General features: G+C 36.7%; 13 protein-coding genes across 13 annotated transcripts, besides 2 other annotated features; 5 read left to right on the top strand and 8 right to left on the bottom strand.

Moving 5' to 3' along the window:
* Window positions 1-2: 2 nt before the first annotated feature.
* Window positions 3-4,041, bottom strand: C9374_002608 (uncharacterized protein; the record flags this gene model as incomplete). The annotated part of the gene is made up of 3 exons (XM_044692044.1): window positions 3-1,474; window positions 1,537-2,324; window positions 2,495-4,041. The coding sequence occupies 3 exons, from the start codon at window positions 4,039-4,041 to the stop codon at window positions 3-5; spliced, it is 3,807 nt and encodes a 1,268-aa protein (XP_044550154.1).
* A 709-nt stretch (window positions 4,042-4,750) lies between these two features.
* C9374_002607 (uncharacterized protein) lies at window positions 4,751-6,982 on the top strand (the record flags this gene model as incomplete). Its single annotated transcript, XM_044692043.1, has 1 exon — window positions 4,751-6,982. One exon carries the CDS (start codon window positions 4,751-4,753, stop codon window positions 6,980-6,982), a length of 2,232 nt encoding a protein of 743 aa, XP_044550153.1.
* Window positions 6,983-7,326: 344 nt separating this feature from the next.
* On the bottom strand, window positions 7,327-8,473 carry C9374_002606 (uncharacterized protein; the record flags this gene model as incomplete). The annotated part of the gene is made up of 4 exons (XM_044692042.1): window positions 7,327-7,429; window positions 7,509-7,868; window positions 7,966-8,222; window positions 8,288-8,473. 4 exons carry the CDS (start codon window positions 8,471-8,473, stop codon window positions 7,327-7,329), a joined length of 906 nt encoding a protein of 301 aa, XP_044550152.1.
* Window positions 8,474-8,782: 309 nt separating this feature from the next.
* Window positions 8,783-10,011, bottom strand: C9374_002605 (uncharacterized protein; the record flags this gene model as incomplete). The annotated part of the gene is made up of 4 exons (XM_044692041.1): window positions 8,783-9,203; window positions 9,313-9,559; window positions 9,661-9,779; window positions 9,977-10,011. The coding sequence occupies 4 exons, from the start codon at window positions 10,009-10,011 to the stop codon at window positions 8,783-8,785; spliced, it is 822 nt and encodes a 273-aa protein (XP_044550151.1).
* A 35-nt stretch (window positions 10,012-10,046) lies between these two features.
* On the bottom strand, window positions 10,047-10,688 carry C9374_002604 (uncharacterized protein; the record flags this gene model as incomplete). Its single annotated transcript, XM_044692040.1, has 1 exon — window positions 10,047-10,688. One exon carries the CDS (start codon window positions 10,686-10,688, stop codon window positions 10,047-10,049), a length of 642 nt encoding a protein of 213 aa, XP_044550150.1.
* A 95-nt stretch (window positions 10,689-10,783) lies between these two features.
* Window positions 10,784-11,430, bottom strand: C9374_002603 (uncharacterized protein; the record flags this gene model as incomplete). The annotated part of the gene is made up of 3 exons (XM_044692039.1): window positions 10,784-10,848; window positions 10,906-11,168; window positions 11,216-11,430. 3 exons carry the CDS (start codon window positions 11,428-11,430, stop codon window positions 10,784-10,786), a joined length of 543 nt encoding a protein of 180 aa, XP_044550149.1.
* A 451-nt stretch (window positions 11,431-11,881) lies between these two features.
* On the bottom strand, window positions 11,882-12,340 carry C9374_002602 (uncharacterized protein; the record flags this gene model as incomplete). The annotated part of the gene is made up of 1 exon (XM_044692038.1): window positions 11,882-12,340. The coding sequence occupies one exon, from the start codon at window positions 12,338-12,340 to the stop codon at window positions 11,882-11,884; it is 459 nt and encodes a 152-aa protein (XP_044550148.1).
* Window positions 12,341-12,488: 148 nt separating this feature from the next.
* On the bottom strand, window positions 12,489-14,054 carry C9374_002601 (uncharacterized protein; the record flags this gene model as incomplete). Its single annotated transcript, XM_044692037.1, has 3 exons — window positions 12,489-12,912; window positions 12,999-13,587; window positions 13,832-14,054. The coding sequence occupies 3 exons, from the start codon at window positions 14,052-14,054 to the stop codon at window positions 12,489-12,491; spliced, it is 1,236 nt and encodes a 411-aa protein (XP_044550147.1).
* A 498-nt stretch (window positions 14,055-14,552) lies between these two features.
* On the top strand, window positions 14,553-18,253 carry C9374_002600 (uncharacterized protein; the record flags this gene model as incomplete). The annotated part of the gene is made up of 2 exons (XM_044692036.1): window positions 14,553-14,741; window positions 14,873-18,253. The coding sequence occupies 2 exons, from the start codon at window positions 14,553-14,555 to the stop codon at window positions 18,251-18,253; spliced, it is 3,570 nt and encodes a 1,189-aa protein (XP_044550146.1).
* Window positions 18,254-18,478: 225 nt separating this feature from the next.
* Window positions 18,479-19,171, top strand: C9374_002599 (uncharacterized protein; the record flags this gene model as incomplete). Its single annotated transcript, XM_044692033.1, has 1 exon — window positions 18,479-19,171. One exon carries the CDS (start codon window positions 18,479-18,481, stop codon window positions 19,169-19,171), a length of 693 nt encoding a protein of 230 aa, XP_044550145.1.
* Window positions 19,172-19,450: 279 nt separating this feature from the next.
* On the top strand, window positions 19,451-21,022 carry C9374_002598 (uncharacterized protein; the record flags this gene model as incomplete). The annotated part of the gene is made up of 1 exon (XM_044692032.1): window positions 19,451-21,022. The coding sequence occupies one exon, from the start codon at window positions 19,451-19,453 to the stop codon at window positions 21,020-21,022; it is 1,572 nt and encodes a 523-aa protein (XP_044550144.1).
* An 81-nt stretch (window positions 21,023-21,103) lies between these two features.
* On the bottom strand, window positions 21,104-21,873 carry C9374_002597 (uncharacterized protein; the record flags this gene model as incomplete). The annotated part of the gene is made up of 2 exons (XM_044692031.1): window positions 21,104-21,484; window positions 21,559-21,873. The coding sequence occupies 2 exons, from the start codon at window positions 21,871-21,873 to the stop codon at window positions 21,104-21,106; spliced, it is 696 nt and encodes a 231-aa protein (XP_044550143.1).
* Window positions 21,874-22,477: 604 nt separating this feature from the next.
* C9374_002596 (uncharacterized protein) lies at window positions 22,478-23,620 on the top strand (the record flags this gene model as incomplete). The annotated part of the gene is made up of 1 exon (XM_044692030.1): window positions 22,478-23,620. One exon carries the CDS (start codon window positions 22,478-22,480, stop codon window positions 23,618-23,620), a length of 1,143 nt encoding a protein of 380 aa, XP_044550142.1.
* A 32-nt stretch (window positions 23,621-23,652) lies between these two features.
* Window positions 23,653-24,144: a sequence feature (Protein overlapping with rRNA (C9374_002595, KAG2386149.1) was converted to a misc_feature.).
* Window positions 24,145-24,185: 41 nt separating this feature from the next.
* Window positions 24,186-24,759: a sequence feature (Protein overlapping with rRNA (C9374_002595, KAG2386149.1) was converted to a misc_feature.).
* The last annotated feature ends 42 nt before the right edge of the window (window positions 24,760-24,801 follow it).

The following is a 24,801-nucleotide window of genomic DNA, read 5'->3' as shown; positions in this document are numbered from 1 at the left end:
CCTTAGTTTATTAACAAATCTGGTAATCCATAACACACAGTAGCAGCTCCAATCAAGCTTGGTAACAAACAAGTGTCCCTCGCTTTTGACAACACTTCACAAACGGACTGATTTTGGGTATTGTTGCACAACCACTTTTCCAACATGAATTCAGTCAATCGGTCAATATCCTTGTCTGTCACATCCCACAAATTGGCAATGACAAACGGCGATCCTGCAAGAAGAAAACTCAACACTGTTCCATTTGGTTCATAATTTCCATATTCTTTCAGTCTTCCACTACTACATCCCATCAAGAGAATTGGACAACATCTGGACAGCTTTCGTATTTTGTGTGGATTATAATATCGCTCTCCTGTACCGTGTCCAATATAAACAAGTAAATCATTGTCCAAAAGAGCTTGATAAAAATCTTCCTCTGTGGCTGGACTTTTACCAATAATTCCCTTCCAGTTCTGTTGTTGTTCAAATAATGGTTTGAATCTCTCCTCAGAAGATGACAAATCTCCACTCGGATTGAGTAAGTAATAAATATTGTTTTTCTTGACTTCACCATTAATTTCTGTCATTCGATTGAGATGATAATACAGAAGCAGTAAACTTGGCATTCTTGAAGATGGATAATTCTTAATGGTTGGCATTGTTTCTACTGGTAGTTGTTGAATTAATTTGTCTAAACAAAAGACAATATGCTTTCTCTTGATTTTTTGTGACTCTATTCGTTTGCAATGACGGAACATGGCCTCCTTACTTGCCATTCTCTTTTCATTGTCAGTGAACGCTTGAATAAAGGTATTGCAAAACAAGGTTTGAATTTCTGACATGATGGATTCATCGTATTCTGTAGCGTCTCCTAGTATGAAATATCGAATACTTTCAACAAGGTCGTTTTCTTCTCTGAAAGCACTGAAAGACTTGAGCATGAGCTTGGCAATTCGTACGTCGAAGGTAATATCCAAACCATTTGTGATTTCTTTCAATCTATTGATAAATGTGTCACATCGTTCTTCAAGTGTTTCATCAAATTCGTTCATTAGACGAGGGATTAGCAACAGCTTCACAGGTCCAAATAAAAGATCTTCGACATATTCGCAAAGTTTGGTTAGTTTTTCATCTAGTTCTTTTCTCGTCTTCCACCACAATGATTTATCTGTGATGGTAAAAGATTCTTTGCTTAAAATTTGTAAATGATCAAACGAAAGTAGCATCTTGTGTAAAATATTGTTGTCCTTTCCAAACAATGCTTGATAGGATTGCCAATTAGAGTACGAACTCATACTACTTGAGGTTAAATGAGTGTCAGAGTTAGAGGATTTGTGATATTGTAACTGTGTTTGTTTGATGCTAGATTCACTGAATAATCTGTTGAGTTTCGTGTTTGAATCTTCACTTCTCGTCAAAGATATGGGTAGCACGATACAATCTTCGTCACTTCTATGATTGTTCATTACTGTGATTACAAGATATGAATAGTCTAATACAGAATGGAAATAAGAATTTGGGCATAAATCAATGTTCAAATGATTTCACACTTACCATCAGAAATGCAAATATTGCACACAGATATATTGCTGGGCAGTATGGAAATCAAATTATCCATAAAAGTTTTCTTTGTTGTCAAATCTTTGAGATCCATCATGAAGGAGAATTGAAGCTCTTCATTGGCAATAGAAAGTCTTCTCATCATCTTTTCTACACCCCTATTACTGTCATTGGTGTCATCTTGGCTTCCAGAACTTGTTGGTGAAGTTGCATTGTTAGGAGTGTTAAAGAAATCGAGTAAATCTTGCAATGTATGTTTCAACCGAATACCCATCGACATGGAGGACAAGAATGCAAATTCTCGTTCCTCATTCACATTTCGTAAATGATCAGAGCGCATGTGAGAAAGAATTCTCTTCTTGAGAGGTATTGGCACATCATTCCATGCCAAACCAAAGTTAGATCGAAACTCGTAATTCAAACTCTGGTTATTGCTGAGAGCATTACAATAATATTTCACCCACAGAGTTTCCTCACGTGTCTGATCCGTCTCTACCATCTTGGAGAGTTTCTGCAATATTGATTTGGCAGCTTGTTCATCATTTCGTTTCAAAAGAAGAATGACCTTTTGTAACTCGAGACCAATGTCGTTTTTCAAAGTTTCTGAATTGTAAAGTAAGGACTCTGCTTCTTCATCCTTATTTTGCATGATGAGCATGGTACTCTCCAAGAGTACAAACTCTTTAGCAAACTTGGTAACAATTGCATTCTTTGATTGCTTTGGATCATTAGTGAGTGACTTCACAAGGGAGACCAATGTTTCAACATCGTCAAAATCATGCCTATTTAGTTTAAGGCGAGCCAAATGTATAAAAACGAAAGAGTAAAACTGAGACATTTCACATAAATGGAGAACCGCAATGCTTGTCGTATGCATGTCTCACATGTTGAAAAATTGCCACGAATTTCATGAATTCGAATCATTTGTTGGTAATGTAGCAAGGTAAGATACGTGTGTTCGAAATGTTGAGCGATCGAAAATGAAGCCTTTAGCTCACTCTTTGTAGACTTCTTCGTTATGAAATCGATCAGCTTTGATTCTGCTCTCTTTTCTTTTTCTAGCATGCCTCGATATCTCATACTTTTAATGAGACTTTGATAGGCAGTTTGGATATCATATTTCATTGCTATTTTACAGTGTGTATAGTGAAATTTTGATAGAGAATTAATGTCGTCTTGAGAATGTTGTGCCATCTTGTCTGAAATTTCATTCGCTAACTTGACATAACAGTCGTTATATTTACAATTGAATCGTCGTTTGAAATCAAAATCTTGAAAAACATCAAGCTTTTCTTTCACAATGGATTGTTGGTCATTCATATGGAGAGTATGATCATTCAAAATGTTAATAATGCTGTTGTATTGCTTGACAATATCAGCATCTGCATTGGATGGAAGTGGTTTCATAAATAATTTTCTCACATGTAGAACTGTTTCATCAAATCCATAGAGTGTGCAGAAACGTATCATGGATATTAATAAATAAGTTATGTACAAAACATCTCTCTTGTTGAATACGGACATTAAATCAACAAAGTAAAGATTAACTGTTAGTGAGTTGAGCATGGAATTCATCGTCTCAAGATTCCCTGAGAAGACTCCTTTCAAAATTTTGCAAAAAACATCCTTATTCTTCATAGAAAGTGTATCATTACTGGTGTTCACGGAGAGAAGCTCATCAATATTGGATGGTTGTTTTTCAAGATATCGCATGCATGATACAAATGTCGTGACTAGATTGACAACGAATGGAATGATGGATGAAACGAGAGGATCTGTAACTGATAATGTTGTATGATGTTTTGAAAGAAGAGAAGTCACCTCTTCCAATTCCTTAGTAATTTGAGAATCCGACACTGGCTGAGATCCATAGTATGAATGTAAGTATGCAAGAATTCTCTTTGTTTTGTAGAGGTAAATGTCACTAGATCTTGGATCCTTCTTCTCTAAAACTTCGCACAATCGTTGCAATACCAGAATATTCTCTTTGAAGAGTACATCTTGGCAGTTTAATTCTTCAATGGCCTGTAATTCCATCTTCAGAAAGGCCAAATGCCTATTCTCAAATGAATCAATGGCTTCCAAAATGGAATATATTGGTTGTTGTTGTTGTGGAGCTTTGTGTGCTTTCAATTTACAGCTGATATAACTCTGAAATAAAAACTGTAATTTCTGTTCGTTAAAGGCTCCACTTTGTACATGTTGTCGAATGAGTTTGATAAATCCTTTTTGTATTTCTACAAATTGCGCATCCGGAAGTTTATATTGTGCTCTCAGTAATAATTCAAACGTTTTGACCAGATGATCCGATGCTACTTTAAATTTATCGGCATACTTCTCGGGAATGGGAGTATTGAGAACAGTCTGAAAGAGTGTTTTGGCTTGCTCCAAACTTGTTACAGCCTTCTCAAAATTATTGGCCTGGTAGGCCACAAGTCCATGGTTGTACTCTTCGGAAGCTTTTTTGAATTGATCCACAAGCGCTTGAACTTGTTGCATTTTTTTTCAGTTTTATTTTTTGTAACGTTTAAATTTGGCGGGGAGGTACATTCTTTGAAATTTCTTTGAATCAAGATGACCTCTTCATTGATTACGGAAAAACAGTTCAAAACAAATTCTTGTTTCTCCCAGTCTTGTCAAAAAGTTTGGTTAGCTTTAAGAATGTTTTCTTATCTTTATTTGAGTCAAACAATTAATTCTGTAGTTGTGAGAGTTTGTCAATTGAAGGACTTGATAGACGTTGTATTCATTATTACTCTTTCCATTCCTGTTTGAAATCATGCGAAAGTAATACACCCACGTTCAATTTTGCTCACATGAGCGACCTAGTCGTTATGAAATGTCACTTGTCTTTCGCATTTTTTCTTCTCAATTTGTTCTTAGTTAATCCTCTATGGAGATGCTCTTCTCATTTCCCTCCAATCTTATGAATACACAACCGAAAAAAAATAGACCGTTTCATCACCAAGGGCTTGTCAAACGTTTGCATTTTGTGTCAAAGCCTTTCTTCATCGCACTCATTGCAATACTATTAATACAAAACGTTCTTTCGAAAGTGGAAGCACAAAAAGAAAAAAACACACACCCGAAGTACTACCACTTCTCTCCTCTCGTGTAATATTGGCATTGTTGTTGTGTTTTTTGGATAACACCTCTCTCCATATTTAGCACAAACAATACAACAGAATAATTTGTGCATGCATTCAAAATGACCGAATTTGATAGTTTTAATGTTCCTTCCATCAGTTTGGAACAAGAAGATGACCATGGTTATGTGCATTCTCATTCATTGTCCTTTCCAATTGTTAATTTGGGACAAATTGCTGCAGAAAATAATTTAGGATTTGGACTCGCCATGGTTCACAGTCAAAATCATGGACTCTGTGAAGACGATGCATTGAAAGCCATGCTCTACGAAGCGACCACTCGCGGAGATTTAAAGTCCGTTCAAAATCATTTAATGGAGATGGAAAAACAGTATCGACTGTCAGTCGAGAATGGAACCTTGTCTGCTTCATCTTCGACAACGACGACAACAACGAGTTTAATTTTCAATTCCATGTCATCATCACATGATTTTCGTCACATTGTGTTGACAACAACATTTCCAGACCATCATGATTGCACTCTCATTCATGCAGCAGCAAAATACAATCAAGTAGAAATGCTGCAATGGCTTTTGACAGGAGATATTGCCAAATGCAGTTCTCAAAGTACAGTCACTTCGAACGTAAGTGACGAAAATAGTGTGGAAGCAGATTCTGGAAAATCTTCTTCGAGTCAACAACATTCAGCATTTACTTCACCTAGGTCTTCGATTCAAGCACAATTGTTGTCCACCAAAGACAATCATGATGCTACACCCATTTTCTATGCTTGTCAAACGTCAGCACATGATGCTTGTGCATATTTATGCAGTTTTAAAGTGGTTCAGGAACAACTGAACACTAGTCACGACCGATATGGTTATCTTCCCTTGTATATATCTCTCAAGAAAAAAGATTACGAATTGTGTGACCTTCTTCAATTATTTGGAGCTAAAATCGATGTGTTAATTGGAAATAGTGAAACTTTTTTGCATCATGCAGTTCGAGAAAAGGATTTACAAATGGTGGAATATATTGCCAAAATCAAACCATCGTTGTTATTAAGGAAAAATCAAAGAGAAGAGAATCCACTCTTTTCATGTCTCAGTGATGGACGAGGAGGGAGAAAACGTAAAAAACGTGCTGAAATTTCTGCCGCTACCAATTCTGATTTGGATTTTTTGGATGTTGCTGACAAGTTTGGATCCATGTTTTCAGAGACAAGTGACAGTTATTTACTTGGTAATGGAAGTGAAGGAAGTGCTCAATCGTCGTTAACTCTGGGAAGTTTGAGCAGTAGTATTCACACACCACAGTATGCCAATAGTACCAGCACATTAGCACTAGTCTCGGTTGATCACAGTCATGAAGATGACAAATTATTTGTCTCTACATTCCTTTTCAAAGGAACAATGATCTTTGGAGTTGAAACATTTGAAAAGGCATTTCTACAAAAGAATGCATTTGGTAGAAATATCATTATGGAATGTGCCGTGTTGAACGATATCAAAGCCATGAATCATTTATTTGCATTTTTGAAAGATTACTGCACGAATAGTTCCTCAGATCGATTCATTACCTTGCTGCTCACAGAAACAGATCAACAACATCGAAATATTTTGCATTTAGCTGTCGATACATGTGCAAAACAAGCAGGTTCATGGATATCACGACATTTAGTTCAATTGGAGACCATGTCAGATCGACCTGTAGATCGAAGTTCCATGTCCTCACTCTTTAGTTCTAGGTCAGCAGTTTCTAATGTGGAAATTGAAACATTTATTACCCATCAACGATGGATTTCATGTCTTGAAACTGTTTTAGATTTCCTTGAATATTGCTCCAATTATACAACATCGTCACTCAGTGGATTATTCTATGTGAAAGATCGAATGGATTGCATTCCTGAGGAAAAATCCAAAGAAACACTCAAAGAATTTCAAGTGGGATCTGGCAACGCTCAACAAGTTCAACAAAATATTTCAAACACCATTCAAAATGCTGTGAAACAAATTAAGAGTGTGGAACGACGTAAATTGAAACCCAAAGCTAAAACAGGATCCTTCTCATGGCGAAAGAGTCAACGATCGACGAATAATATTTTCGAACAATCCCCAGAGGGAGTGCCAGCCGTGAGACATTCAGTGATAGATACTTCTCCTCATCATAAGAAGAAGAATATTCAAATGAATAAGAGTGCTGCAGCTGCCGATGATTTGGATGTGGATCATAATAGACATTCCATGCTGTCTCCTCTCTCTGTGGATAGTCATGGTGGAGACAAAAGTGCCACAACAACATCATCCAAACTTAAAAAGTTGAAAGCTGCCTTCTTGAAGAGATTAAACAAGTAATAAATTGATTGGACAAAATTAAAGAAAGATTTAAGAATTTAAGAACAATCTTGTGCTTGTAACTCTTTGGCTACATGATCAAATTACCATGAAATGATCAATACTATCCGCCATAGTGAGATTAGACCAATGCTTCAGAAAATCCATAACCCCATCTGGAGAAATTATAATGTTCAGAATCTATCGCAAACAGAACAACATTTCGTTTCTGTATGAGAGCGTGAAAACTCTCTTCACACAACTTGGTTTCATGTCTCAATTATCGGCTTTCTTTTTGTTGGTTTTCTTGCCTTTTTTCTTTGGTGGAGTCTGAGGTTGGTCGTCTTCAGGAGGGTCTACTAGTTCTATGACTGGATTTTCGTGTACGTTTGGTATGTAAATAAGCTCCTTAATTTTTGTTTTGCCTTCTTTCCAGTGACAAACTTTTTGTTGCAATCAACCAAGAATCTGTTTCACAATTCATTATTAATAATATGAATTAATTTTGTGAACCAACGTATTCAATAATATACATTACTAAACATACTCTCCCATTCGAATTACATTTCTACCAATCAATACCGGACAGGCAAGCTTGTGACGTTCCACTAAAGTGAACTCTGCAACTTGTTCTCGAAATTCTGGACCAATGGACACCAAAGTCTTAATCACATATCTGGTTGAGACATGTCCATTCGAAGACATGACCGTTTTCGTGGTATTCGCAAACGGGAAATCCTGAACTTGTCGAACAATATTTCTATTGTTACGATCGAGAACCACATCAAAGTTTAAGGTTTTTTTCACGGTATCATGATGAACATTGACCACATCTAAACAACTGGTCTTGGCTCCAGAGTCCACCTTTCCCAATAAATTCATCACTCCAAGTTGAGGAAAATGGATCCTAACACGATTAGTATGCCATACAATTATTATTATTATTATCGAACATCAATATAATACGAAAATTGTAACATACTGCATGCATACGCACAACTTACATTTCTTGCCGTCCAATGATCCTGGTTTTTGGTTCTAAAGGCTTAACAAATGTAGCAATTGAGGATGGAATAGGCCTATATCGCTGAGATAATTCATCTCGTCCCTCCTCATCTCCCTCTTGGACATTGGGAATTTCATGCATGCCAGGCTTGATCTTTTTGGTGGACTGTTTGGAAGTTTTCTTCTTGTTCGTCTTCTTTTCAGAGTCTTCATCAGAGTGAGCATTCGAGTCATCTTCTTCATCCTTCTTTTTTCTCTTTTTGGACGAAGAAGAGGGCTTTTCCTTCTTGGAAGACTTCTTTCTTTTCTCTCCGAATCCACCTTCTCATCCGTAGATTCATCCTTCTTCGAAGTTGCCAATTGTTTAGCTTTTGGTTTTTTCTTCTTGGATCTAGAAGTATCATTCTCTTCAACGACCGATAGGGAAGAAGCAGCAACAGTCAAACTCGCAGGATAGGTACTTGCTTCCTCTTCTTCGGAAGTCAATGCTGGCTTTCTCGGCAACATGTTGAAATGATGAGCACTCTCTTTACAAAAGTTTGCGATCACTCAAGTTCTTTAACAACAATGGCAACAACACTGCACGAAAATTGGTTTGTAAATTATTACTAGAGCTTTGATGATATCATCAAATGTGAATAATTCTCAAAATCGATTTGAGTAATTTTTGATGATTTTTTGGTTTGCTAATTAATTTGAAATCTTGAGTTTACAAAATCTAATGCAGTGTTCCCTGTCCAATGTTGGCAGAAGTTAAACACTGTGTGCTCTCTTGTTAGATGATGATGGATCTTGTTGTGGAACATCAACTCCATTTTATTGAGATCCAGGATATTTGCAAGGCAATGTTGTAGGAGTAATATATCCAGCACTTGTGAATTTGATAGGTGGCAATGGAATGCTTCCTGCAATCATTAAAAATTCCATCTCCACTGAAAAAGCAGTCCAACCTTGAGGTGGGTTTGGCACGAATACCATAAATGTGTAAGGATCATCTGAAGTGACCGATGGAACAGGTGAAGAAGTAAAGGATTTTCCAGTTTCAGTGATTCTGAAATCTCTTGCTTTTGGATTGGTTGATTGCCATAAAGTGACTCGAGCAGGCATGACATGGTTGAGAATGCGAATGGTTACAATGGCTCCATTGTCATTGTAAATGTGATCGAAAGTGTAGACTGGGAGTTTCAAATTGTATAACGTGGCATAGAGGTAGGTGAGAATGGTTTCCCAAATGTCACTGGTTGAATGTGTATAAAATAATTAAGGTTAATTCGATAATTGTCAGGTTTGTAAATTACATGTAAAAAATTATCAATTATTCAATGGTGTGGAATAAAAATACAAACCTTCCAGCCATACTGTGACCAACATTAGGAACGTAACGAATTCTCTTATTTTCATCTCCACCAGGTAAATATGGATAAGAATAGAGAGCAATGTCAGGCCAGAAGAAAATATCTCCCAAGCCATTCACAATAAATTTTTCAACATTAGCCCAACGATCACGATAAACAAATGGATCAATAATACTGGCTAATTGAGCGAATTCTGGGGTCTCTAATCGAGTCATTACTCCTTGCTGAAGATAAGCCTCTGAATTTCGAAATGAATATGGCACATATGATCATTTCCCAAATTTGGACATGTTTGAAATTGTTGGAAATCAAAGATATCATTAATTTGTCATAACTTACCCATAGCAATTGGGAATGAACAAAGCGAGTTATAAATATGTTCCAATACAACTTTCATGTTCAAAATTTGAATCACGATTGGAATCATGACTTTAACTCTCTTGTCAGTACTTGCCAATCTATTCATAATAACAATATTATGATCTCGTCATACATTCATAAACACTTCATGACTACTTACAAATCTATGTTTTTTTGTTGTGAAATATTCATAATTAACGTATGTTCAGAAGATGATTACACAAGTTTCACATATTTAACAATCACCAATCCAGTCATCAAACAACAATATATCAACAAACATTCGAACAACAACTTACAAGTAGTCCATCCTCTCTTAGATCCTCCCATCACAATAAAATCTTGAATATAATTTTCACCTTGCTTCATTTTAACAAATCATTGGTGAAACTCTGCATGGTATCCAAAGCGTATTTAGCACTCTTGGCCATTGGTAGTTGAATAATCCACTTGTAGGCATCGTCAGGTTGTTGTTTTGTGTTATTCATGAAATATCTCCAAGTGAAGGCAGTAATGTCATCTTCCGATCTCTTCATGTGCAATGGATCATTAGCGAACACAATAGGTTGATTAGGTACTTGCATCAAATCAGCCATGATGCTCCTAGTGACGCTTGATATTAAAATTAAATCATTTAAATCTGCAGAAGGAATATTAGGCTGAAGATTATCACCACCGTTGATGAGTAAAGAAGCTCTTCGGATTTGAGTGTTTAAATTCTTTGGAACTACTAGTGTGAGAGTATGAGTCCAAATAGGACGATTGGACTGAGCTGGTGTGAGGTATCCGAGAGAAGTCATATTAATCACGTACACGTCGGCAGCAGCATTATCGATATGAGAGGCTAATTTATAGGAATAATAGGGATCTGGAAGAGACATGTAGGCATCGAGAGGAGTGGGTGAGCCCGAATGAGCATTCTCGGCTCCATCCACAGTTGCCAATGATGAAGAATGGATCAAACCAACAACAAGGATGATGGCCACAACGAGTGTGAATTTGTTCATTTTTTTGTGAAACGACGGCGTTCCATTTCAAGCCGTTTTCGAAAGATCTGTAATCTGATCATGACAAGAACTTCTGGTGGTTAGTCATCACGCATTTATTGATCTTCTCCCAAGCCACCCTTCTTGCAACAGTCAATAAAATATTGAACTGTTCCCTTGCCTTTGGTCAATGTTTTTGGGTGTAATGAACAAGTTCAGTATATATATTGACACTTACCTTGATTGGTGTTGTAATAAGTCTTCCAGTAAACAGCTTGGTCATACAAGGATGATGGAATACTTGCAGGAATGGTAAACAAGTTCAATCTTGCTGCTAACAATGAGTAGACAGCTTTCACACATTGACTCCAAGTGGTCTTTGTCCAATCAAGACCAAGATAACTTTTCAAATCAGCATACTTTTGGGTGAGAATTGGATGTGATTGAGGCATTTGAGTGTTCTTGAAGGTAATCGAATCGACCTGCCAAATTCCTCCATAACTGTTTCACAAGATGAGCAATCGAACTCTCTCAATACTACTACTTACTATCCCGATCTGTAGGTGTTTGGATCTTGTCCATAATTACTCTCACATAACGCCACTCTCTTGAAGAACAAATGAGTGTTCGAGTTGAGCCATCCCATTGAATCCAATACTTTCAATGCGGCATCCACAGCAGCCTCTCCACGATCTTGCTGGTACGAGCTCTGAATCAGGCACAATATTCCGATGAAGAACAAGATCAAGGTAAATAGTTTCATTTTTTTGATGATGCTACGCTCATTATGCATGTCAACAAGCAGACTGTAATTTGAATCTTACAAACATTGACATCTGAGTGTTCTATAACGAGTATGTACGTATGCACAGGCCATAAATATTTAAATTTTTTTGATAGTGATGGCCATGACCAATTCGGGTATTTGCCTCGCCCATGATAATCTCATCGCCTCGAGCGATGATTCGTTCTGAAATATTTCTGTTAGCCTTAGTTGAACAAATAATGATGACTCAATTGAGATCGACTCTGATAATGGCAGGTTTACTTAATGATCTTTAGAGCTCTCCACAGCTGTTCTCAATAATTTTCATCATTGGTGAGAACCCAATCCGTTCTAATCAAACAATTTACCAAATCTCCTTTCTCATAATTTTGGCCACAATAATTATTAAACATTAAAAATTATTAAAACATGAATGTTCACGGTTAAATTAATTTAAAATTCCTCTTTGTGATTTAAATTTGGAAACCAAATCTGGGAACAGCTCTTCGAAAAACTTCAATTGCTCTTCCTTGCTCATGCTATATGAAGCTACATTTGAATTCTGTTCATGTACAATTGGATATAATGAAACTACCTCTTCCCTCACTGGTGTATTCTTCTCCAATTCGGATTTTAAATCAATTCCGAGAGCATCAATTTTCTTTTGTCCGATTTTTTCACATTCTCTCTTCCACGTAAGAATGTTCGGAGCAGAAATGACCTTCTCATTCTTTCCAGAGCCTCGGATCCAATAATTTGAGAAAAGCCATACAACAAAAGGGGAAGCAATGAGATAGGGAATCATATTTCTATGAACGTGATGCCTAGCATCCCTCCAGAAATTTCTTTTGGGATTATCATAGGACAGATTGGTTCGTGAAGCTAATTCTGCTGGCTTTCGGGTCATTTTTTTGATTTTGGCAATTTTCTAATGCCTTTTCAATTTAGCCTTGATGATTGGTGTGAAAATTGAAAATAAAAGAACAATTTAATCTTAGAAAGTTCTGTGTGGATGAAAAATTGGTGCTGTGAGAAATTTCACGACAATAAAATGTCTATGCTTGCTTCTTATTCAATTTTAACACAACAAATTCCAAAAGTCTGTCCACATAATTCAGTACAACAAAAACACCTGCACACACAGCTAACAAATCAACCAAAAAGTGAGTAAAGGGTACCGTAAACTCTTCATACGTAATTCGAATGGGTTCAAAATTGTAAACAATAAATACTCCTGGCAACATCATTACTTTTTGACTATCGAATGGCATCACATGCTTGGTGAACGAGAATTGATAAGTGTTAATTACTTTGGAGAACAAACCAGCTCCCAAAATTGGAGTTGCACTCTTGTAGGTGGTTGGAACCACTTTTACAAAGTACTTGAAAAGTGCAGTCTTTGGTGGCCTTTCATCTGTTTCATCAATTTTTGGAATAATTCCAACCGTTTCATCCAAAGGGTAAGTGACATGAGGAACTCTTAAACCAAATGAAAGTGAGTGGATGATGTGAGTACTGTTGAATCTGTCCACAAGAATTGGATTAAATTCGTGAATATGGTGAACACGTGTCTCATATTCTTGTGAAAAGCTTCTACCTGGCAAAAGTGGAAATTTCCATTCACTTTTTGAACATCCAACGTTCCATAAATATTGCATCCAGGATGATTTTTCGAAGCATCAAATAAACATTGTTCAATGTCTTCAACTCTTGGAGGAGAAAGACCATGTCTCTTGTAGACCTCCATCACATCTTGACATGTGTTACAACATTGCCCTCTTTTCTTTTCAATATAACAGCTTCCACAAAACATGACACTATGTGGATCCTTTGTAGGATCATATTTCTCTTGGGGCATTTCAGTTCCGAGCTTAGCTTTATGTTTTGATTCCAAATGAGTAATTCTACCTGATGAATCAACAGGTACTTTATGAATGTGATGTGCAACATCAATGGCAGCATCACCACTAGCGTCCACAGAATCCAAATGAAGATCATAACATTTCAAATCTGGAAAGGTAATATTAAAGAAAATAACAACTCTGTCCTCTACTTGAATATCAACTGAGAGTGTATCTCGTCGGTCCACACTCAAATATCGAATGAGAGCAGATCCAACGAGAAAAGTAATAATGATCATGGCAAATAAAGAGACTGGTGTGAAAATATTTGAAGGAATTGGTGATTGTGTTTGCCATGATGGTTGGTGTTGTGTTTTAAAGAGATTATGTTTCAATAGGTCCGAAAGGATGATAATAAAAATGTAAATATTAATATTTAAATATTAATCAATTTGAAAATTTGATAAATCGCCCGATTGAGGAATTATAATAATCACATAATAAAACATGATCATATTAGTCTTGTTATGTGCGATCATCAATATCATCACACTTACCAAAACCTCCCAGCGATGTCTTTTTAGTTGCCACCGAATCAGTTTTAGGATACAAATCAAAATTTCTTATGCTCTTGATGATTTTAGTCTTCATCTCCGTTTTAGACTTATCCTCATGAGAATACGACGAGAATTGGTCATCGGAAATACCTGTTCTCCTCCGAAGATTCATCGTAGCACCGGGAGTAGACACCACCCCGAATGATCGCTGAGGCTCGAACATTTTTTTCGTTCTTTCTTGTTCTCTTATTCTTCTCTGAAGAATAAAGAGCCATTCCAAAGGAGGCTTTCTACTAACGATTGTTGTTTTGAAGTGAAAGGGAATGGTTTTAAGTTTGGAAAAGGATGGCTTTAACTTTGAAGAACATGACTGACCCATTAACCTCTGTCACTTTTCACATTGTCACACACTCACCCAGGATTTAAAAAAACTGCAGCAAAGAGAGAGGAAAAGATTCGTTCAGCAACATTGAGTCGTCCACACGTACACACATCCATTCGCACGGACGTGTCAATTCTCATCATCACACAACAACAAGGAGAGAGAGTGAACGAAATTTTCTTCTACTTTTTCAACAATATTCAGAGAATTATCTCATCATCATCCCGTTTTTTAAAAACTTGCGATAATTACCAACCAGCAAGTACATTTGTGGCACAAACATACTTCCTCTCTTTTCTATCATTACTCTCCAACAGCAACACCACAACAACAACAACAATGGACATCTTTTGCCTATGTCTTGCCGAATTTGATCTCCTCAAAGGCAACACACTCTCGTACGTCTATCCACCCGAACGGAGAGCCATTCTCTCTCATTTCTCTCAACATATGGGAGATTATTGTCTTCCCGATGGTGCTCACTACTTTGAAGAGGATACCACTCTCGTCGTGATTCCTTCCAATGTGGTGAGTACAGCCTTGTACTCGTTTTTACGGAAAGGAACTATCTCATCATCACATCCAATGGAAAAATTTCATCGACAACAACAACAACCATCACGCCAGGAGGAGGCTTATCGAGTACAACAATCAACAAGACGGGTAGCCTTAAAAGTTTCAATTTAGATGAGAATGAAGAAACAAGTCTTGGAAATGGCATGATCGGAGCAACAGAGGGTGATATGGGAAATAACAATCAAAGCACGAGCACAGCAACTGGTTCATCATCATCCTCTTCGCAACAGCAAAATATGTTATCCTTTATTGAACCCTATGTTGATAAACCCATGTATGCTCACTGTTTATTCCGAAACAAAAAGGATTCACGAGTGAAACGTGGAGCCATTCAAAAATCTCTCATTCTCTTCTCCACACAGCCTCACTTTACTGTCTATGAAAATTTACTGAGAGTGGCCATTAATCGAATTCTCGATTTGGAAAATATTTATTTGCAAGTGAATGCAACAGCTTCGAAAAAACAACCCGGAGAGGAATTATCGGAAGAATTATTGCAACAGTTGAATCAAGTACATGAACAAATTAATGACATTTTGAAAGAATTCTATGAGCAATGCACAACCTGTAACATGTTACAGTTGAAATTATTTCCAACCATGACCAATGATACGACTTTCACATTGAATATTCCTCGACAAATTGATCCTTTCACACCTGTGGCGTATACTCACGGTACTTCACTCATTCAATTGATTCAGTTATTTGGCGTTGAGGTGATGCTTACGTGCTGGAATGCTCTTCTACTTGACAAGAGAATTATGGTCATTGGGTCACCTGCAAAATTGGTTTCACAAATATGTTTCACATTGCCACTTCTTGTGTATCCGTTTCAAATCAATGTGAATCGAATTCATCCCTATGTTCCACTTTCTGATATGGATGATGTTATGGCAGCAACTTCAAAAATTCCAGAATATATTATTGGAACCACAAATGCGCTATTTGAAACACAAGGAAAGAACCAACGCACGCAATGGTGGGATGTGTGTCTTAGTGTCAACTCTCGTAAGGTGCAAATTGCAGAAAAGATGCCACCACATTTTTCTGGTTCTGACCTAATGGGAGGAGCGTCACCAAATGCAGGTAATGAATCAGACTCACCCACACAAATCGAAAAGCTCAATGCTTATCAAAAGGTTTTCATTCTCAACGTCATGAATGAAATTCGAGAAGGAAAGACAGAACAATGGGTTCGTGAACAATTCAAAACTCATAACATCAAATTCATTACAGAATTGCTCTCAAAAGGAAAATTATTACAGATTATTAATAATGCTACTTCGGATGTTCTCTCAGATCCACAAAAACAGGCATCCTTGTTAAAGACAAGCTCTGGCCAGTTGAAAAAGATTCAACGACAATTCATTACAGAATCATCCAAGTTCAGAAATTATGCATTCAAACAATATCCTCACTTTAGGCATTTACATTTCACAGGTATGACAGATTCTCCTTCCGACAATACTCCTGGAAAGAATAATCTCTCTCTCGAATATTTTGATGCTCTACAGCTGCTACAATATTTGCAAGACGAAAAAATCATCAAAAAGCAAAAACTGAAATATCTTTATGACTTGGACAAGCTGTTATCGAGTGACGCAAATCAAATCGATTTATTACTCTCTGTGAATGATAGCTCCAGTATATTCACAACCATACGAAATAACAAATGGCTTGTCGATGACAACAATCAGTGGAGAAAATACAGTGCTAGTATCTTGTCACAATTGGCTGTGAGTGTGAAAGGCCAAATTCAGCTTCTTTCTCTCTTGCCATATATTAAATTATTGACGGAAGATGCCATGCCAAACGTAAAAAGAATTGGATACTATTGTATTATGAAAGTGAGCAACTTGTACATTGGTACCTATGCCATTCTCAGAATTCACCATGATATCATTGACAAAATTTTGGACAATATTCTCAATGAAAGTTTGACAGATGCCAACTTTTATGAGATTAGAATGTACAGTATACAGACTTTACTTCAAATTTGCTACTATTTTGATTATTTCAAGCAGAGTATTTCTGTGGTCATGGCTGATAAGGTGGATACCACTTCTAGCGAATATTCAAGTCTGGTAGAAGATGAAGAAGAATATGCTAAAATTTTGGGAGTCTCTGTGGATGTCTCCATGGTGAATACTATAATGGAAAAATTGGATGTGTTTAAACGAAAAATCATTGACGCTTTTTCCTATGACAATATTTCGAATAATAGCACGACTAAGAGAAGTTTGAAAGATTACAAATTCATTGACAAGCTTCTGATTTTGTACGATTTCTACGAGGTCTATAACAATTATCGCATTTTAACGGAGAGTGCTCTCAAGTACAACATGAGTGTATTTTATTATTTAAGAAAAGGTGACGTTGGCCAAACTCAATCAGTCCCATCTTTCACAGAAATGTATCACCATATCTCAAGTTTGGTTCTCAATATCAAGCATGACTTGAAGAAGAGTAGCTCGTTAACTCATCAACAAGCAACAGAAGATGAAATTAACGGCAGCACTCAATCTCAAATTAATGAATTTCACCATCATCACATCAGCGTCTTCCTGTTGGCTCTCCTTCAAAGCACAAATTTAGTGAACATCATTTTCAATGAGTTTATTTTGAACGTTAATCATATTCGAGTTTATAAGAACTACAAACTGCTCTATATGGTCATGCAATTACTGTATTATGTCATTGATACAAACATTGGCATGTATTATTTACTCATTTCCAACTATATTGAATATTGTCTGACGTTTATCAAATATTTCAGCGTGGTCAACGTGAGAGATGGCGAGACGGATGTCAGCGATAGCAATCTCAATTTTCGACTTTTCAAATGTTATACTTTTATCATGTTTGTGAAACGATTATGCAAGTACAGAAAGGCCGCATATCGACTCATTGAATCGAACGCACTACAAATTCTGGGACAATTCATTATTACACATTATCACAATCCTCTCTTGTCCAATCTGACGTTTGCAGTCATTGACGTGTTTCAAGAATTGTGTGTATTTTACTTTAAACACTATTCGAAAGAAGGACAGCATCCATTAACTGCCTACATTATTGAGGAAGAAGATGAAAATGAGAATGACCAAGAGGACACTGAGCAATTCTTTAAGAATCCTCTCTATGAAAGAAATTCGTCACTGTTTTTCAAAAAGAGAATTAAGGATCGGCTTGAAATGCTTCCTTCACTTCGAAAGAGATGTCTCCCTCCATCGATGGGGACTACAACGCAGGACCATTTAGAAAAACAACAATATCAATATCAATCCATCCTAGAGTCTTCTAATTTCAATTATCATTATGGCAATTTTACTGAATCATCAGCAACAGCAGTCACCGATTATTCCTCTCCACGTAGCAACAGTTCTCGATTGGAAAATTCAAACAACTTTACACAACTCAAAAAGCGTCCAAAGAGGACGAGAAAGACGGTATTTTCGAAATGACAGCACTTGACGAAAAGCTACAACAATGTCTTCATGTATTGAACTCGTTTGTTTTCAAATCAGAATTTGACAATGGAGATGAATAGAGAAATTTGTTAGTGTGAAAATCATGGTGGTTGTACGTACCCAATAAAATTGTAAAATAAAGAAAGGTAGAACCCTCAATAACCTTTTTTCATAATGACAGGTGGACCAAATTTGTTAAGAGAAACAACTTCAATAAAAATGATGCAAGACGATCATGAGCAACAACACAGGTCATCCTCTTCGGAAACCACCACTCCGATGAATCGAGATTATTACATTCAATACTACACACAAAAACTACAGGCCATGGCCATTGAAAGACAAAATCAAGCACTTTCTCAAGTTGAACAACTTTTCCAACATCAACCTCATCTTGTTTCAGAATTGATTCATTCCGAAATGGTTCAAGCATTTCTCAACCCAGTCCATCAATCTTCTCTCATGATAGCACCAAGTATAAAGTGTTTAAAAACACTCATTGTTATACTCACGACGGTTCATATTCTTATACAGCAAGTCTCATCAGCACCATCGGAAGAACAACAATTACTCAATCAGGAACAAGCCTTGTTGCAATACTTTATATCGAGTGGATGTCGTAATAATATGGAAATGTATCAATGGTTGAAAGGAATTCAACAATCCATGATGAACATGTTGGGATTGGAAAATCATTCGGAACAAGAACAACAGCACTATCAACAACAAGCTCTGTATTGGTACAAGGCCCTGGAAAGGTATTTTGATTTGGTTCTCTTTCCAGAATTGAAGAAGAATATATCAATAATTATGTACGACCATCTACGACATCAACGAGCAATCAAACGGATGAAAAGAAGGCTTTTGTGTTTTTATTATTTGAATTTGTGGACGCTATTCACACCATTTTAAAAGTTCGGAAATGAAAAAGTAATATTCAAAATTAAGATTCCTGCTTGCAAATTTTGGAGAACCAATGTGATGAATTTTGAAAAATTATTAGTTTTTTGTCCACAAACGGATTACAAAAAAATGACACGACTGAAAAGATTTTTCTCCTCGCTGCATCAACATCCAAACCCACATCATCACCTCCCTATTCATAAACACCTTCCGAAACTATTTTCTCACTTCTCTTCCTCCTGTAAATATTATTTATTATTATTTATTTTCATCTTGACTATCATCAAGATGTCAAGTCAGTGGTGCATTGGAGTTCTTCCGACGTTGGTAGTACATGCTTCAAAGCCCTCAGTCATCACTCAAGATTTAGCCTCTAATCCTTATTCAAAATCGCAGTTATGGAATGATCAAGAATCATCTGTGGGCGACGTATCTACAAAATTCATGAGAGCTATTTCAAAGAACACAGAATTTCATCTTTCTGGAAAACGAAATGTTGTCACGAGTATGGCGAACGGAGGAGAGCAACCTTTCGAGTTGTTTCCAATGGCTGGACGTGGTCAACCAATAGCTGTTAAAGCTGATATTGAATACAAATTTTTGGGAATGGATTTTGGTGGTCAATATGTGAATGGACATTTGATCGTTTTGAAAAATCCTATTCAACATTTTTCGTTTTTGGAACCTGGCCCTCCACCACAAGCAGAACCAAGCAAAAAATCAGAAAGCACGTCACCCATATCCAAAATTGTCAATGCATACCAACAATCAAACAGGGATATGAGAGGTGGTTGTTACTATAATGTGACAGCGACTGTTGTGGAAACAGCAAAACATAACTTGAACAATCATTTCTGTCTGTATTCCACAAACGCTGGATTTTTTAATACTCATGTTCATTCATGTTTGGGAAATGTTATTTCTGATGGTAGAGTCATTCATTCAAGTAAGAGGCATAATGTGAATTTTGGAATCATGAAGGAAGGCCAATATTTCGTTGGATATTTGAATGAGAACACAAATTTAAACAATTTTGACCAATTGATGGCAGGAGTTATTTGGCTTGTAAGGAAGGGTAAATCATTTGTGACTGAAAGTGAAATTATTGAGGAAATGTCCACACAAGAGACTGGTCCTTCATTTGTTACCGTACGTGCTTCTCGATCTGCTCTCGGTCACAACAAGGAGGGTCATCTTGTTCTCGTGTCTATTGATGGTGATGGAAATCATAACAAAGGTCCAACACTTCATGAATTAGCCTTGTTGCTTATTGAGCTAGGCGTTGAGAATGCCATTAATCTTGACGGTGGAGGCTCTGTGACAGTCGTTCGTGACAATAATATCATTATTAACAGCGTCAGTGATGGATGTCATGCATCTGACAACGACTATGATGCCGATTTTGGCAGAAGAAACTCATATTTCAGATGTCCCAGAAAGGTCATGACTACCACATGTTTTCATGATTATTTGAGCGAGACTGAGAGAGCCATCCAAAAAGCGCTTATTGGACAAGACCAAGAGCAATTTTCCTCAAGAATCAACCAATTTATATTCCTCATGCAAGTCTTGATTGCTGTCGTATTGATCATTGGTTTCTCTGTCATTATCCTGTTGATTGTTTTTACATGTTCCTTGTGTTGCTGTGGTGGCACGAGTGGTAGCAGCACCAGTCGTGGCAGTGGTGGCAGTAAAAAGAGCAAAAAAGGGCCCAAATATTCCAAGCTCAATGAGAATGATTTGGAAATGATGAACATGACCATTGATGAAGATGATAGTGAAAATGGAGATGTTCTCCAATCAGTGGACAAAGAGTTTATGGAAACTCAAAGTCCCCAAACAACAACTCTCACAAAATAGATTCATATTTCACTAACCACCAGCATAGGATCACAGAGTGAGTGAATGGTTCCATAGGCCCACCTCGTGTTGAAGTTAGAGTTACATTTCATTGGTTTGATCCTTGTGAGTTTGGCGGTATTTCTCAGTATGATACGCATTTTGTTTGGCACTTTTCAAAACACACTGCTCATACTTTTTCCAATATCGCTCTGTTTTTTTCTCGAACTGTATGAAATGAAGAGGAAGAGTTCTGTACTCTGCGAGTGGTCTTTTGCAATTCAATACTGATTCTACCGTCACAATTTTCATAAAGCTAAGCTGCATACAATTGTGATAAAGGCCATAAAGAGAATAAATTTTGTGTTTTTCGAATTGTGAAAAATCTTCTCCAATACTCAATGGTTGATGAGGTTTATCCGGATCATCAAACAGCATGGTCTCATTCAACACTTGTTGTTCTGGTTGTTTCAACAAGACATGCTTTCCGAAATAATCCAAAAAATTAGAATCCACTCCGATTCCTGCAAATGCGATTTCAATAAATTAATATTCACCAAATCATCATTTGGATATTTATCCTTCTCCTTTTCAATCATGTCCAACAATTGTTCCTTATATTCCCAACAATTTTTAATTTTAATCATCGTCAATAACTCATTAAAATATTTCTGTTTCATCAATTTGTATTCGTTGGGCCGTAACGGTATGGAGGCTTCTCCTTCCGGATTTTCTGCCAAGATCTTATCCGTTACGGTGGTTCTCGAATTTCTTTTCGTACGATCAAAGATACCTCTCCAATTGAACAAGGGCCGTTCAAGACCGGGATTTGGTGCAATGTGTGAAGTCTGTGGAGGATAGGATTTACTCATTTTTTTTTTCTTTGCATTCAACAATTACGAATCATTCTGTAGCGTTCCGGTCCTTTGTGAAAATGATTTGCAAAAAAGTAATGCTGCTACCACTCTGGCGTGCACACGTGTTTTTTCATTTTGCAAAATATTTTGACCACGTGATGGGAACATTGAAAATGGTATTCCCAAATTTGAATTCCCAAGTCATCACTCCAAAAAAACAACGCACATCACGTTTTAATCCTTTTGGGTTTCCTATCACACGTGTCGTGATTGTGCTCTAAAACTTTAAAATCATCAACACACTGTAATTATTTATTACCATTGTCTGAACATTATCCTCAATCCGATTGAATTCACAATTTTCCAATGATCAATCCATCCAATCATTATTCTCATCATGAACTCACTTTGGACGATGAGAATACTCCTCTCATCGATATTCTTCAAAGAGGAAGTATCAATCTTACTTTGTACCTGCCAATCATTCCAATGACAATCTATCCAAGATGGTTGATGTCAAGAAATTTCAATTACAATTGATACTTGTCACTTGCCAACATGATCAAGGTCAACCAAAAACTTCTTCGATCGATTTGAATATTCAACTCATTGGTCCTTTATGGATAAAAGTAAATACATGATCGTGTTTCAGAAACCTGTGTTGAATGTGGAAGATATGATTCGACATGGTGTGATGAAAATGTATTTTTATTTGAAAGACAGTCATGGAAATGAATATAAGAGTAAGAAGTATGATTTTATGGTCCCAGGAGAACAGTCTATTCCATGTTCTGGAATGATTGACAGCCAAGTGTCAAATGTCAACAACACCATAGACAGCTCAGTCCCAATAGAAAGAAGACTAGTGTTGAAAAAGTTGAAGGAATCACCATTGGGATCTTCTCTTTCTGATATTCATTTCAATCAATTCTTATCCAATTTATTTGAAAACATTAGTTCATCCACTTTGGAATTATTCAACATGTCCACTTTTCCCTATTTTGGCAATTATGACATTCAAAAGCACACCTTCACACTCACCGACGATGGACGTGGTAGAGATTCTGCATGGCATTCCTGCTGCAGATTTTCCCAAATTCTCATTTCTCTCAATTTAGGAAAAGCTCTCTTATTCGTCAGAATGATCAATACCAAGAAACCCAATGGACAACAACAATCATCCAATGGCAGCAATTCCTCTCCTCAAAAATCCTTAACTTTTGACGAAGCTCAGAAATTCAATTCTTCACACATTGAATTCGCATGTCAATCTCTCATTCAAATTCCAACCATGAAAGGAAATTACAAATTCTTTGCCACTAGTAATTCTGGAACGAAAGGAGAAACCTGTTGCTTTGTTCATGACAGTTTCAATTTGCAACAATTACGAAATTTATTAGGAGATTTTTCAAAAGCTGAAAAAAGTGGTCCTTGTAAAACCTTTTCTCGAGTGGCCTTAAATTTTGGAAAATGTGTGAAAAGTGACAGACCTTTATGTGAAGAAGAACAAGTTGCATATCTACCTCCAGAATATGAAATGGAATTTCCTGGAACGGATGGCATTGGTTTCATTCATGAACATCTCGCTCATGAATTGTTATTGAATATCAATGACTTTGTCACCAGAGAAAAATTGTTATTTAACAATCAAAAAGAATTGAGAGGTGTTGGTGCCATTCAAGTTCGATATTCTGGATGTAAGGGAGTGTTGCAACTCATTCCTGCTTCGTATTGGCCATTCTTCAGAAAAAGTACAAATTGAAAGATTCGATTCGAGTCGTGTTTCGAGATTCCATGGTCAAGTTCAAAGGAAACACTTGTATTTATCCATATATGGATATTTTGAATTATTCATGCATACAGGGAGGTAATATGAATAGAAATGACATGAGTTGTTTACTGAAAAGAACAGATCGTCCTCAGGAAATGCAACAAGTTTTCATGCAATCATTAAGAGAATATTTAAGTGAATTTGTTGTGAAAAAAGATGATCGTGCGTTCATTTGCAATCAGTTATTTCCAATCCAAGTAGATTCTCCAATAGATTCGATGGACACCGTGATTCATTCCATGGTTTTGGCAGGACAGCGATTGGACAATCCGTTTTTACAAAAAAGAATTCACAAAAAAATCAAAAACAAATTTCAGTCCATGCTGGAAGATACTTTGAATTTGAGAATTCCCTTCCAATGTGTCGATTTAATAGGTGAAATTGATGAGAGTGAAACATTGAAAGAGGATGAAATTTATGTTCCGTGTGAAAAGTTGATTCAAGATTTAGGTTTGGTGAGTATCAAAAATTAGAACATGTCATTGTTTACAGACAGCCATTGACCTATGAAGGTGATTTTACAAAATTCAAACTCATCAAGTATCCACAGAAAAAGTCATATACAATCCCAAACATTGTCAATCTCTTCCATGACATTCCCATTTCCAAAATTGATTACGACGAAGGAAAGAAAACTGCTGTTGCTCATTCCACTCCAACCATTCACGATTGCATTCAAGCCAATATTAAGGCCTTCTCCAATAAGAATTCTCATACTGGTCTCTTGTATTATCACGCAACCGTGTTACGTTCGAATTCTCATCCATCGAATTTGGAATTGAGAAGAAGAGTTTGTGTGGCACATGCGGAATCCATTGATGCCACGAAAAGTGATGCTCCTCCATCGGATTACAGAAAATTGTATCAAGAAATTGAAAAATTGAAATTGAAAAAGCCAGAATGGTTGGAAATGAAAGGAAAGATGCAATTGAAGAATTTGTCTCAAATCATGACACAATGGCAACAAACGAATTCTTTTGAATGTGAAATGATTAAGATTGTTTTGGAACAATACAACTTGTTGAAAATGAGGAAACGTCCTTATAACATGATCTTGGATCCAGATTTAAGTAATACTGGAAAATATAAGGAACTTGAAATGGATTGGAAAT

This window comes from Naegleria lovaniensis (assembly GCF_003324165.1).
Source record: "Naegleria lovaniensis strain ATCC 30569 chromosome Unknown tig016, whole genome shotgun sequence".
NCBI classification, from domain to species: Eukaryota; Heterolobosea; class Eutetramitea; order Acrasida; family Naegleriidae; genus Naegleria; species Naegleria lovaniensis.
This window is presented reverse-complemented; position numbering and strand designations above follow the sequence as displayed.